The 14195-nt window shown below is 41.8% G+C and overlaps 1 protein-coding gene across 2 annotated transcripts; it reads right to left on the bottom strand.

Moving 5' to 3' along the window:
* Positions 1-5293: 5293 nt before the first annotated feature.
* Positions 5294-8445, bottom strand: LOC137231277 (calcitonin gene-related peptide 1-like). Of its 2 annotated transcripts, XM_067751778.1 has the most exons (4): positions 8360-8445; positions 7462-7594; positions 6168-6183; positions 5294-5454 (listed from the first exon to the last, which is right to left on the bottom strand). In XM_067751778.1, the coding sequence occupies exons 1-4, from the start codon at positions 8443-8445 to the stop codon at positions 5294-5296; spliced, it is 396 nt and encodes a 131-aa protein (XP_067607879.1). The 2 variants fall into 2 exon arrangements, with proteins under 2 accessions (XP_067607879.1, XP_067607880.1); XM_067751779.1 differs by lacking the exon at positions 6168-6183 and having other exon boundaries at positions 5294-5440.
* Between the last annotated feature and the right edge of the window lie 5750 nt (positions 8446-14195).

Here is a 14195-nt window from a genome sequence, read left to right as displayed (position 1 = left end):
CAGAGTAATTCAAGCATGAGGGTTGTGCTACATGATCTTAATGGTTTCTTCCCACCATGAGAATCTTAGAGGCAGAAAGAATGATGTGAAAGAGTAGCTACAGGATGGAGAGCATTGAGAGCTCAGAGAGAGAGGCTCTGGTAAAAAGCACTCAATAATGAGGAGGAACAGGACTTAATTTTGTTTGGAGTGGAAGCCTCTTATGCCATTGCACCTAATATGATCTGGGCTTGGGAACCAGGGGAAAGAAATCTGACTGCATCCTTTCTGGGAACTGTGACTTCCAACTTGAATTCAGGTCTGCTCATCTAGCCAACTTCCCATGAATGTGTTTTCCAGGGAAAGCACTAAAGTTATCATGGTTTGGATGGATATTAGTTATCTATTGCTGTGTAGCAAATTATCTCAAAACTTAGCAGCTCTGAAGAACAAAAACTTAATATCACATACAGTTTCTGAGAGTAGGTTCTCTGGGACAGGCTCAGCTGAGTGGTTCTAGCTCGGGGTCTCTCTTGAGGTTGTTGTCCAGCTCTCAGCTATGCCTACAGTCATATCCAGGCTCAAAGGGAGCTAGAGAATCCACTTCTAAACTCACTCATTTGGTTGTTGACAGGCCTCCGTTCTTCATGGCTATTGGTCAGAGACCTGCATTCCTTGACACACAGACTCCTCCATAGCCTGCTTGAACAGCCTCGTTTCATGGCATCTGACCTCCCACAGAAGAAGTGATTCAAGAGGGAGAGAAACGTGAGCAGGTAAGTGAAATAGTGCCCCCAAAGGAAGCAGGACTTGTATCTAGAATATATTAAGATCTTTACAACTACATAGTAAGAAGATAAGGTGTCCAATTGAAAATGGGAAAAATAGTGGAACAGGAACTTCATGAAAGAATATAAACAAATGGCCAATAAGCATATGAGAGGATATTCAATTATCAGTAGTTATTAAGGAGATAAAAATTAAAACTCACAATTAGAATCTGCTACAGTATCATAAGAATGGCCAAAATTATAAAGGCTGAAAATACCAAACATTGTCAAGGTTGTGTGCAGCAAGTTAAATGATCTAACGTTTATGCTGGGAGTGTAAAATGGCAGAGCCATTTGTAAACTGGCAGAGTCAGTTTAGTCATAACAGACATTTACCATACAACTTTTAGCTATTTATCCAAGAGAAATGGCTTCAGCTGTTCCCAGAAATATTTATACATGAATGTTCATAAGAGTGTCATGCATAATAACCAAAACTGAAAGTAATGCATCTGTCTGTCCAACAGATTTTAGTATGCAATGGAATACTACTTAACCCCTCCTCTACAATCCTTGAGAATTAATACTCAATTAATATCCAATTAGTTTCCCAGATAACTATATAATGATATATGCAACAGTATAAATAAATCTCCCAAACAAGATGCTGAGTGAAAGGAGCTAGATAAAAAAGAGTACATAGCATATATCTATCGAAAAATGAATTCACAGTGATATAAATTACATCAGTGATTATGAGAGGCAGGGGTTTGGAGGATATTGACTTCAAAGTGGCATGAGGAACATTCTGAGATGATGGAAATATTCCATACCTTCTATTGCTGTGATGGTTACATAGATTTTATGGTATACTTTCAGCAAAACTCATGGAAATATAATTCATCTATATAATTTTATATTATATAATTTATACCTTATGAAAGTAGATTTTAAAAGTAAAAAATAACCCTTTAGAATATGTAAAATTAAATGTTTTTAGAAATACAAGGGTCTAATTCACAGAGACAAAAATAACACTTGGAAACTTTACTGCCCTCTCTTAGTCTTTGCAAGATCAACTACCCAGGCAAAAATAATATATAAGAATAATGTTATTAATCTTTTAATTATATATGCATAGATATATACATAGATAGATACTTATATAAAAGTTTTTAGCTCAGGGAAAGTACTTTATTTTCTGTTATTTTTATAACATTTGTGAGAACGGACCATATAATATGCCTCAAAGAAAATTTAACTAAATTTCCCAAGCAAAAAATTGTAGAGATCACTGTATCAAACCTCAGTGCAAAAAACCTGGAACTAAATAACTGAAATGTAATTTTAAAATCTATTTTAAATTTGAAATTTCTCTACTAAATAACTTTTGAGTTAAGAGTAGATAGCAAAAGAAAAATTAAAGATGATTTTAAAAATGACAACTTTACTTCTCAAAACATGATGCTTATTTTCCTCTGAGTTCGTGTTAAAGATGAACTCAGAGGGAAATAGGTCAGAAGTTCATAGAGTTTTATAATTTATTTATTAACTCAACATATTTATTGAAGGGCTACCATGTTCTAGAAATTTTTCTGTGCTCCAGGGATATAGGTAAATATCCATATAACTTCCTTCATAGAGTTATGTGCTAGTGGAAGTACATAGACCAAAAAACCCCACTAAATATGTAACATTTTAGATGGTAATATGTTCCATGTGGATAAAATAATGGTAAGTTCTATATGGATAAAATAAAGCTGAATAAGGTGGGTAGACAGTGATCAGAGCCATTTCATATATAAGCATACAGGAAAGCCTTTTCTGAGAAGGTGATGTTTCAGCAGAGTTCTGAAAGAAAGGGAGTGAGTCAGTCACGCAAACATTGAGGGAATAGCATGCTAGGCAGAGAAAATAGTAACTGCAAAGACCCAGAGGAAGATGGGAGTGGAGCAAGCAATGGGTCAGTTGTCAGGAGATCTGAGAAATATATAGGGTCAGGTTATGTGGTACCTGTTAGACTACCAGGTACAGGTACACTACATCCAGAATGAAAAAGAAGATATAACCTCAAATATGAAAAATGTAAATTATAATGAAAAAGTGCGATTTGCTAATGCATGTAAAAATTTTAAAATTAAAGTTTCACAGAAATGTATATAAATCAAGAATATACAGAATAAAATAAAAAAGTAGAGTTGAATAATCTTGAAAAAATTGAAAACCTTGCAAGGAACTATGTTACAAAAAGAACTCTGTGAGAAACTTTTACAGGTGAATTACATCCAGCTTAAGGCAGAGATAGTTTTCACACTATTTGCACTGATTTAAAACAGAAAAATTTCAAGTTTGCCAACTCATTTGATACCATTGGCATAGCCCCAATTCTAGACTTAACAAAGGTAGTACAAAATCCTAAATAAATCACAAGCAAATTGAATTTGGAAATAAATTTTAATACATATCCTCTGACCAAGTGGAGTTTATTAAGAAGCCACGGCAATGCCCCAAGTGTTTACTCTGTGAGATGGGGACTCAATGGAGTATTCTGTACCTAAGGGAGACATGGTCTGATCTGCTTTATGTACTACTGTGATGAGTAAAGAATGAATGGGAGCAAGGGTCATAATTCTATGCGTTTCTGAGGAAATAACTAGAATCAGTAGGTAGTAGATGACTTTTCTAATTAAAAAAACCCTCTTAACTGACTGCCCACCAGTGAAACTTGCTGCTGAGTCATCTTGGAAGTTACAGTCAGCAGTTTCTCACCGGCATTTCCAGCAAATGCCAGGGATGTTGACGCTGGGAAATTTCTGTATCTAATAAGCCTTTAGACCCTATGACATCCCAGATTCCTTCCAATACCGACCATCTCCGATTCTACAGCATGTATCACCTCAATCTCCCCCAGTTAGAATATAAGCTCCATGAATGCAGGGGGTTTTGTCTGTTCTGCTCATTGCTCTAGTCCTGGAGCTCAAATAAGGTCAAGCATATAGCAGACACTCAATGATTATTTGTTAAATATAGGAATGTCTCTGTTAAACTTATTGCAGGACCTGAGCAACGCACTTTTCTTCTCTGCACAACAGAGAGTAAAAAGTTGGATTAGATGGCATCTGATTATCTTTCCAGGTCTGCCAGTGTGTGATTCCCTTTCAAACTGTGAGCCGTTGTTCTAACGGGCTTTTCAGGCTATGGGGTGTATGAAGGGGTGCTGCTGGGAGGAAAGGCAGGGATGGGTAAGGGCAAACCTGAGTCAAGGAGAAGAGAACAGATAACTTCTGGGGCTGGGGACCAGGGCACTCTCTGAAAATAAATGTGAATATCTCTTTGAGATGCACAGGGTTCTAATTCCAGTAAAGGTGTTTCACTAGACACTGAGGATACAGGATACCGAGGACCCACCCCAAACATGGTATCATTGCCTCATTTGAGCCAGCCTGGTCAACAAAGTGTCACAGGTCCCTGAGGTTCTCATGGGAAAAACAACATAAATAACAGCAGGAACTCCTTTTAACTGTATCGAAAATATACTTTTTATCTTGATGAAGTGCACAAATGAGAACATTTCTTTAAAGAGAGAGTTCCATTGAGGCTCAGCATTACTAGGCATCTCCAGACACCCACAAGGCAGCGATTTCATGTGCCCCTGAGGTTTAGCAGGGCAGCCAACAGGTTAGCTGACAGGGCCCAGATTTTCTACCAGATAAGCCAGTGAGATATGCATCATATTTATAGAATACAGAATCAACTATAAAAAAGTTGCACATTGGGTAATTACAATGATTTGATTCTGCATTTATCTTTAGTTTATTTCAAGCAAAAAGGAGTGTTTTCAATATCAAGAGGCATGCATATATGTGTGTCTTCCATGATATTTCTTTTCAATAAGTTGCTTTCATTGCAAATTAAAAGAAATGGAGTTCAGCTCCTTGGTGACCTAGGAGAAAAAAAAAGTAAGAACTAGAATATTATTACTTATTAACAGCAAGGCTCTTGTCATGTATTATCTCAATTACTTTTTATATTAATGATACAGGTAGGTACTTATTGTTGCTTTCAAGTTAATATGGGGAAACAGGCTCAGAGAGGGTCAGGTCCATGGTCATATAGTTAGTAGAGGACAAACACAGTATTTGAACCCAAGTCTACGCTCTGAATCCAGATGTACATGACATTGTAGGGAATACTCCGAAAGGGTTGGGTCTTTGCCTTTCAAACTAAAAAACTAGAATAATCACAATTATAACTGTAGGGAACTGTGTTTTAAATGAGTAGGATCTATATTTCCTGGCAGATGATCTCAGAGTCACTTGGAGGCACTGAATAAAAGCAGAAATGAACCCAAATTCTAGGTGTTCTAGCTATTGGGACTCTGTTCTTTCTCCAGACACTGTGGTTGGCACCTTCACTGTGGATTTTTTTACAATACAGGACCAGGGAGGGTCAGACTGTGGCCTGCACTCCTGCAATACCCAGCCATCTGCCCTGCCGTCTGAGGTACTAGGGCAGTTGTCTTCTTCCTGGAGTCATTTCACTGCTCAGGCCTGAAGGTCGCTGCGGTGCCAGCCAAAGGCTTTGGAGCCCACATTGGTGGGCGTGAAGCTGTTCTTAACCACATTCTCAGACCTGCTCAGCCAGCCCGCCATCTTATGGGTCACACAGGTCGCAGTGTTACAGGATCTCTTCTGGGCAGTGATGCTGATTTGCAGGATAGAGAAAAAGAAAAGGCCTGTCAGTGAGAGGCTGAGGGCAGGTGCTACCCCATGGGACCAACATGGTAAAATTACTGCTCCGAGAGGCACCAATGAACTTTAAATATTTTTCCTAAACACGGAATCACCACAGACAAACATAGGGCATTAGGGAAAGTGCCACAATCACTCCCCATAGACGTTTCCAAGGGTGTCAGAAAACCCAAACGTGCTCTGGGCAACAAGCCATGGAACACAGAACTATAGCAGCCAGTCTTTTCTGTACAAGTAAACGAAAGCTTAACCAAGGCTTAGGTGACTAGAGAGATTATGGTGCCATATCCAACCTCATTCTTAAAGATTGTCTAGAAGATGCATCCCATTCACAAGGTACTGAATCCTCCTTAGGAAAAGGAAAATTCCCCTGTCCTCCTGGAAGAGGAAGCGAGTTTGCAGCATCAAGTCTCAGAGGTGCTTAGTGCTCCTGTTTTCACTACCTGAGGTTGTTCACAGGGACCACCCACTATGCCCTGACTCCAGCTACCCGGGGCTAAAGCTACTTGCCGGACAGGTCCCTGTATCCATGAAGTGTGGGATGTGGCCAGAGCAATAACCACCACAGCTCAGGGGTTTTTAGAAATATACTATTATTCCCCCAATGAAAGGTATGTTCAGAAGCAGGACTGAGAAGCTCTGCTGTGAAATCCACAGGTACTTACAGGGCTGCCCTCTCTCTCCTGATCTCTTCCTGAATGATTCTCTCTGGCCTGCTCTCCCTCCTCCCATCTGATGTTCCAGACATCCACTGCCACAAAGAATGCCACTGATACTAGCCCAAAGAGCAACCAGAGAAGACCACATGCATCAAGTTACAGGAACAAAGGAATTAGAAAGGAGAGGAAGAGGTTGAGTAGGCACCTTGAGGCATGCCAATATGAGGGGTCATGGTCTTTCTCCAATACCCTGGCCATGACCCATTTCTTGCCAGGCATTCTGACCCCAGTTTTAGTTAAGGGGAATGTGTAAAACTTGTTGAGGTCCTATGTGTATGTGCCCAGGACACAGGTGCTCAGATTGTTACACTGCTTAGTTCTGGACCTGTCCAGGCTACAGGGAAAAGTCAGGCTAGACAATACCATGCACCAGGGCTGCCCCTGCAGGCAGTCATGCAGAAGGTTAGAATAGGGAGAGGGCACCTGGAGCAAAAGCAGAGGGGCAGGAATGGGGGCGGCTCACGCATCCTCCATTAGGAGAACACAGAGGTTCACTGAGCCAGGGCAGTGTGGGGAAGGGCTGCGGGGGGAAGGGGTGACCTTTTCTGGCATTCCACATGCTGCTCAGTCCTTCTTGCTCTGCAGAGAGGTTCTTAGGGCAGATACAGGTGCAGCACATACCTCTGCCCAGGTACGGCCAGGTCAGGAGCTGGTGTGAGCTCCAAGCTCAGGGTGCACAGGGAGGTGAGGCTGAGGAAGGGTGTCTGGTCCAGTGAGAACATGCACATCTCCACAGATTCTACACATCTAAAGGCCCAGGACCTACCTCAGACACTGTGCTACCTGACAACATCCTTTGTAAGGGCTCTGGCTTCACCTTGCAAATGTGCAATGAAGATGCCTTGCAGGTGTGAAAGAATATCATGTGCAGGTTAACAAGGAGGGGCTAGATTTATAAAATCCCCTGAGATACATGGGATTCATTCCCTGGCTTTACGAGGCTAAACTCCTCCAGTGCTGGGAGGTATCCTCAGTACTGCCAGACAATTTCCGGAGTGAGGAGTTCCACAGCTTCCCCCACTGCTTTTAGAAAGGGATCTTTGTACGTGTGGTGCAACCATAGTTCCTTCACATGACCTCTGTCTTCAGTGGAGCCTGTAGGAGAGGTGGGCCCCAGGCCAAGGTGAACAGTGACTGCTTGCTGGCTGCCTATCCAGCTATGTTCTCTCGTACCTGTCAGGATACATCTTCCTGGTAAGCCAGGGGAGAGGGTAAGTGCTGAGCAGAGGGCAGAGCCTTAACCTGAAGCCCTCCTGTCTCTTGCTTCAGCTCACAGGCCTTCATCTGCACATAATCGTTCATCATTGCAGCCAGTAGGAGGCGCATTTCCTTATTGGTGAGTGTAGCGGGATCAAAGCCATTCTCCAAGGCCCACCTAGGGAAGGGGAGCAAGCACAATCCTGACTCTGAGTCCCTGCCTACCCCCACCCCCAGGATTAGCAGCCAGGTTTCCTGGTTTCTGTATCTTCCCCTGAGGATGTGGCTGCCCCAACTGCCAACGGAAGAAATGAGGCCATTGTCTCTCCCAAAATGCTGCTTCACCAGGAGTTAGGCTCTGGTGTGACCTCAAAGAAATGGTTTGCTGGCAACTGATGGTTAGATTTTCAGGAATTTTTTGAGCTTAGTGTTTTAAATGCAGCCATTATTAAAAATTAAATGATAATGATAATTTGAATCTGCAAATGGTTTCAGTTTAATAAATATAATTTGAATGAGGATGAGAAATTAGATGAATAGATCACATATCAGATTTAATAACAAATTTATTGGCCAAGTAGTTAGCAGACTAGGATGAAATCCATTTCTCAAATTATGGTTAAGTTAGTAAATAGCTTTGCTAAAGGTAAAAGTGTTTGATAAAAAGCAACAAAAGTATGTTGTGAGGTTCAATGAGTTAATATGATATTTATAATAACTAGTACTGTATATGTTATGTCTATTTGTAAACTGTGTGCTACACATCTTTTTATGATAAACTTATATATAAGTGTACATTTGTACATTACCACCACCCATCCCCCCACCTCCACCCACCTTTAGCCAGTTGCTAAAGATTCAGCACAAGCACAACTGAGAACACAGAACTGTATGATTCCAGGGGCCATAGGAGGTGAGAGTGCTCCTGGCAGGGCTGTCTCACCTGAATGGCGCTGCCTGGAGCATACCTGCCTGGTTCAGGACCAGAATGCTGAGGACCAGGAACGGGGGCAACTTCCAGAAGCCCATGGCACCTTTCTGCAAGGGAAAAATGGCATCACCACCTGCAGCAGTTCAAGTTCTGTGAGCCCACAGACCGAGGCTCTGATTCTGTCTCTGACTCTAACTCCCTGGCATCCTGACTTCAGGTTGGACATGTCACTTCCCTTCACCATCATTTCCTTCTCTGCCAAGTGGACTGCTGTAAGATCCAGTAAGCCTGTAGCATGCTTGGCTTAGCAAAGAAACCTAGTGGGACAACTGGGTGAGGAGGTCTCAGTCCGTAGCCCCCTCCCTGTCACCCCACACATTTTCACATACAACCTGTTGGCCAGGACTCCTGGAGGACAGACTCCGAGTACCTGTCACCACAGCTTTTCCCACTGTGCAACCCAGAGCTGTCCTCCTGGTGTGGGGCTTTTGCTCATACCTGGTTGGGGGAGGTGGGTAGGGAGGACATATCTCTGTGGTTGGAATCCCTGAGAAACTGAAGAACCAAATTCTACTGCTCAGCTGCTTCAAAGAGTGCCTTTGGCAAAGAGTACCCTATGAGAAGCAAGCTGGCAGAGTCTTAATTTGGAACCCAGGATTTAAATGGGGGGAAAAAGCTCCCAGAACCTGCCACTGGGGCTTGCGTTTAACGGTTACCTGCCCCTCAGTCACTGCATCTGTTTGCCATCCGCTTGTGCTGGCCCAAGTTCCGAACCCATTTCCCACGGACCATTAGGCGAGGGATGTGATCCATGAGCGCACTGTCCGCACAAAGCCATTCCTGCGTCCTGCTCTGTGGGTGGTGCCTGGGGAGCTCCAGCATCCCGAAATTGACCTAAGCACGTGTGCCGCAGGAGACAGAGAGACTGGAGCCCGCCTCAGTGAGGGGAGAGTGGAGCAGAGAGTCCCCAGACTGAAACCATGCGGTGTTACCTGTGGAAGGATCCTGGGATGAATCACGGAGTAACACAAATTGTGTGATGAAAAGACCTAGACAGAAGTGGACAGAGACCCTGAATCATGAAATGTCTAGAGTAACCCTCTGGCATTTATTTTACTTCTCTACAGTCCTACTAGGTATGGGGTAATGTTGGAACATAGGTGGTCATTAGATCATGTATAGCTTATATTAGGAAAGTCATTCTACTGATTTGGCCTCTTTATAAGTCTAGAAAGTAGTAAGTAAACTAAAATAGCTGTGAGGCACCTTCCAGCCTTATTCTTTTATTTTATTAAAATGGGGGTGGGAGGGGTGAAGGAGGTGGGTATAGAAGAAAAAAGAACAACTGAAGGACATTGTGTGATGGCAATGAGATTTACTTGGAGGTTAGTTGGGAGACATTGATAATGCTTATTGTATTTTAATTTTGAGAGGAACGCCAGCCTGAGCTGCTGGTAAGTGCTTCTGGAAGAAGCAGTCTTCAAGGAAGCCACCTTTCAGTCAAATATAAAATGGGGCTGGTGCCTTGTTTTCTCCCTATGTTTTACAGCTCATGCCCTCATGAGGAATTTTATTCCCTCACACTGCTTCATCCATTCTCTTCAGTAAGCATGCTTATCCACATCTGTGATGGTCCCTGGTCAGTTTTAGAAGTACACAGAAGCTACTCTAGATATTTTAAGCAGAAAGGCATTTCATACAGGAACTAGATGTTAAAAAATAATGTGTATAGTTCCAGAAGATGCTACATTTACCATAACCAAAAGGTGGAGACTGAGAAGTCCACACACTTGAACTGTAGGCATGAAAAAAGCCCCATGGAGCCTGTGATTCAGGGATCAGGACGCTGCCCTGTGCTGCCACAACTACCTTTCAACACCAGTGACATCCTGGACCCAGGGATGCTGCTGTCGAACCCCTGGCTTCTTGACTGCTTGCCAGCAGAAAACAGAAGAGCAGGAAGATAGAACTCTCTGACTCTGCCTTCCAATTCTCACATGAGATATCTAATTGGAAAAAAATTGCATTCAGACACTGCCTTTAAGGAAGTGTGGGAAAAATCAATGTAATCCATCACACTAACAGACTAAAAAAGAAAAATCACATGATAGTATTAATAGATGCAGAAAAGGCATTTGACAAAATCCAACACCCATTTATGATAAAAACTCAGAAAACTAGCAATAGAGGGGAACTTCCTCAACTTGATAAAGACTACAAAAACCCTGCAGTAGCTTTATACTTAATGATGACAGACTCGAAGCTTTCCCACTAAGATCAGGTACAACAATGCCCTGTTTTACTACTCCTTTTCAGAGTCATACTGGAAGTCCTTGCTAGTGTAATAAGGAAAGAAAAGGAGATAAAAGGTATACAGGTTGGAATGAAAGACAAAACAAAAAAACACCCAAAAGAAACAAAAAAAATCTCCTCCTGGAGCTAATAAATGATTATAGCAAGGTTGCAAAATACAAAGTTAACATACAGAAGTCAATTTTTTTCCTATATACCAACAATGGACAAGTGGGATTTGAAATTAAAAACATAATACTGGTTACATTAGCACCACCCAAAATGAAATAGGTATAAAGCTAACAGAATATGTACGAGATCTGTATAAGGAGAACTACAAAACTAATGAAAGAAATCAAATAATAGCTAATAAATGGAGAAATATTCCATGTTCATTGAGAGGAAGACTCAATATTGTCAAGATGTCAGCTCTTCCCAACTTAGTTGATCTGCAGATTCAATGCAGTCCCAATTAAATCCCAGCAAGTTATTTTATGAAAGTTGACAAATTGATTCTACAGTTTATTTATTTTTGGCTGTGCCATGCAGCATGTGGGATCTTAGTTCTCCGACCAGGGATCAAACCCATGCCCCCAGCAGTGGAAGTACAGTCTTAACCACTGGAACAGTAGGGAAGTCTCTGATTCTACAGTTTATTAGGAGAAGCAAAAGAACCAGAATAGTCAATGCAATCTTGAAGGAGAAGTACAAAGTTGGAGGATTGATGCTGCTTGACTTTAAAACTTACTATAAAGCTACAGTAATCAAGACAGTGTGGTATTGGTGAAAGAATAGACAAATAGATCAATGGAACAGAATAGAGAGCCTGGAAATAGACCCCTCATAATATAATCATCTGATCTTTGATAGAGGAACAAAGGCAATGCAAAAGAAGTATGGGTGGTGGTTTTGTTTTCCAGTTGACTGGGAGAGTTGGAAGAAACCATTTTCATTATAATAGCCAAGTGCTGTGAATATTCTCAGCCTGTCACAGCTAAGGCTTAAACCAAAGGAGTGGATCTCTAATAATGGAACTTCATCTATCAGTGAGAGAAAGTATTTTTTCTCTTAGTGCTGGAAGGGCTTTTCAGATCTTAACACATAAATGATCCTTTACCAACTTTACCTTTGGCCTTCTGGTACCTTACGGTTATGACTATCCAGTAGAGAACAAAACCCTCACTTTTCTATTTATCACTACTCAGGAATGTGTTATGTTCTCATATGTAATTTTGTAATTGAGATGATCAACTAGGTTGTCCCACCTCAGGCTCTTACTATCCTCCATTGTGGTGAAACACAACTCTGAGTGCACATAATGGAATGTGCAAAGGAGGCATATCTGTGCTGGTTGTACACTCTGCACTGCAGGAGCTCTGTGGGGGCAAGCACCAAGTCCCAGGCCAAAGCCACAGCCATCCAAGAACTGGCAAGGAGCCCAGGAGACACTCTCACCTGATGCTGCTCCTCAGGATGAGTCTTGGAGGGACGGTTTTCAAAGGGCAAGAAAGAGGCTCTCACTGCTGCACTCTTCTCTACTGTAAGTGTTACCATTCTGCACACAGAAATGTCAGAGCCCTAGACAGGGTATTCACATTTCTCCAGACACCCATCCCACCCTGCATCCTGAAGATGAGATCCTTGCCATGAAACAGTGAAGTCTTTCACTTCATCTTTCACAAAACACCCTCGTTGTGATCAAATCCATAGACAAACATTATCAACTGTTTTCTGTCACTCTAAGAGCAAATGTAGGAAGCTGTTTCTATTTTCTGAGCACTGAGAGAACATAATATATGATTACAAGGAAAGCTTTATGTTCTGAGAGACTTTTAGTGATTCTTGAGACCACTCCTCCTTACTATCCCCCAATGGGAGGTGAGGATGGGGGAGGAGGCATCTCATCAGTGCTGTTAGACTGCTTGAGCCATGGATCAAGTTCCCCTTTGCTAATGTAGCCAAGGGAAGAATGCCAAAGAAGGAATGCTCCTTAATTTAAGTGAACTGGAGGTATTTACAGAATGGAAATCAATCTGTTTTGAAATTTAAAAAATGATCTGAACAAGGATCCTCTCCTGATCGATATTATGGTTAGATTAGAGTTTACTGATGTGGATTTCAGGCAAGGATGACCTCAGGATCATCCTTTTTGGATCTTCTCCCTCCTGCTGCTGCCTCCTTCTTCATGTAAGGTCCAATCTGAATGGTGTTCTCATAGGAACTTTCTAATGGCCTGACCCTAGGCTGTTACTTATTTTGACAACATCCTGACCAAAGGCCTTACCTTGGAACATCAGGCAGCTTGAGGGGCAGTGAAGAAATCCTTATTTGGGACTATTATATAGACCTTTGTTATATAAACCTTCGTAATTGTTGCCAAAACAATTGTAAAACATGGCTTATGTTAATCAATGAATCTTATTAAAACCGTGGTCTAGAATTCCAGGAAAAATTGACATCTAGAGGTCAAAAAGTTAAAGACAAAGATACACTTACGTCTTTGTTCAGGCTGCTGTAACAGACTACCATGGACTGGGTGGCTTTTAAACAACAAAAATTTATTTCTTACCATTTTGGAGGCTGGGAAGTCCAAGATTAAGGTACTGGCAGATTTGGTGTCTGGTGAGAGCCCACTTGCTGGTTCATACTTAGATGGCTGTCTTCTCGCATGGCAGAGGGGCAAAGGAGCTCTCTAAGGTCTCTTTTATAAGGGCACTAATCCCATTCATGAGAGCGCCACCCTCAAGAGCTAATCACCTTCCAAAGGCTCTACCGCAAAACCGGTTGGGTGACCTTGGCTCATGCTTAGTCTCCCAGTGGGGCTATTACTACCACGCCCTTTCACTCTCAGAAGGATACCAGTGTGGACAGTGTCTTAGTCCATTTGGGCTTCTGTAACAAATTACCACAGACTGGTTAGCTAGTAATCAACAGAAATTTATTGCTCACATTCCTGTATTCTGGAAGTCCAAGATCAAGGTGCCAGCATGGTCAAGTGGGTGTTCGCTTCCTGGTTAAATATATGGTTGTCTTGTTGCTGTATCCTCACATGGTGGAAGAGGATAGGGATCTCTCTGGAGCCTCTTTATAAGGCACTAATTCCATTTATGAGGGCTCCAATCTCATGGCTTAAGTATCTCCCAAAGGCTCCACATACTAATATCATCACATTGGGTATTGTGTATGGACACAAACATTTCAGACCATAGGCAACAATAAATCTTATTGTTGCCTAATATATACGTCATTAGTCTAAGGTATGTGGTCAGTCAGTGTAAACTCTGTGATGGTATCATCATTAGATGAGACCTAGTACTATAGAAGACAGGAGAAATAGACTGCACTGGAGGTGAAAAGAAGGAAGATAGATCCCATAAAAAGATAAAGCTGCTGATAGGCAAGCCCTTTATCCTCTAGGCAACAGAATCTACTACACCTCTGATATCAGAAATAAATATGTCAAATATGAGAGTTATGTGAAGTATTTGAATGAGAATGTGTAATTTATTAGGGTACATATTTATCATTATTCATCCTTTACTAAGTGCAATTTTTT

Source organism: Pseudorca crassidens, chromosome 9 (genome assembly GCF_039906515.1).
Source record: "Pseudorca crassidens isolate mPseCra1 chromosome 9, mPseCra1.hap1, whole genome shotgun sequence".
NCBI lineage: Eukaryota > Metazoa > Chordata > Mammalia > Artiodactyla > Delphinidae > Pseudorca > Pseudorca crassidens.
The sequence above is the reverse complement of the archived record's forward strand: the minus strand, read 5'-3'. Positions and strand labels throughout refer to the sequence as shown.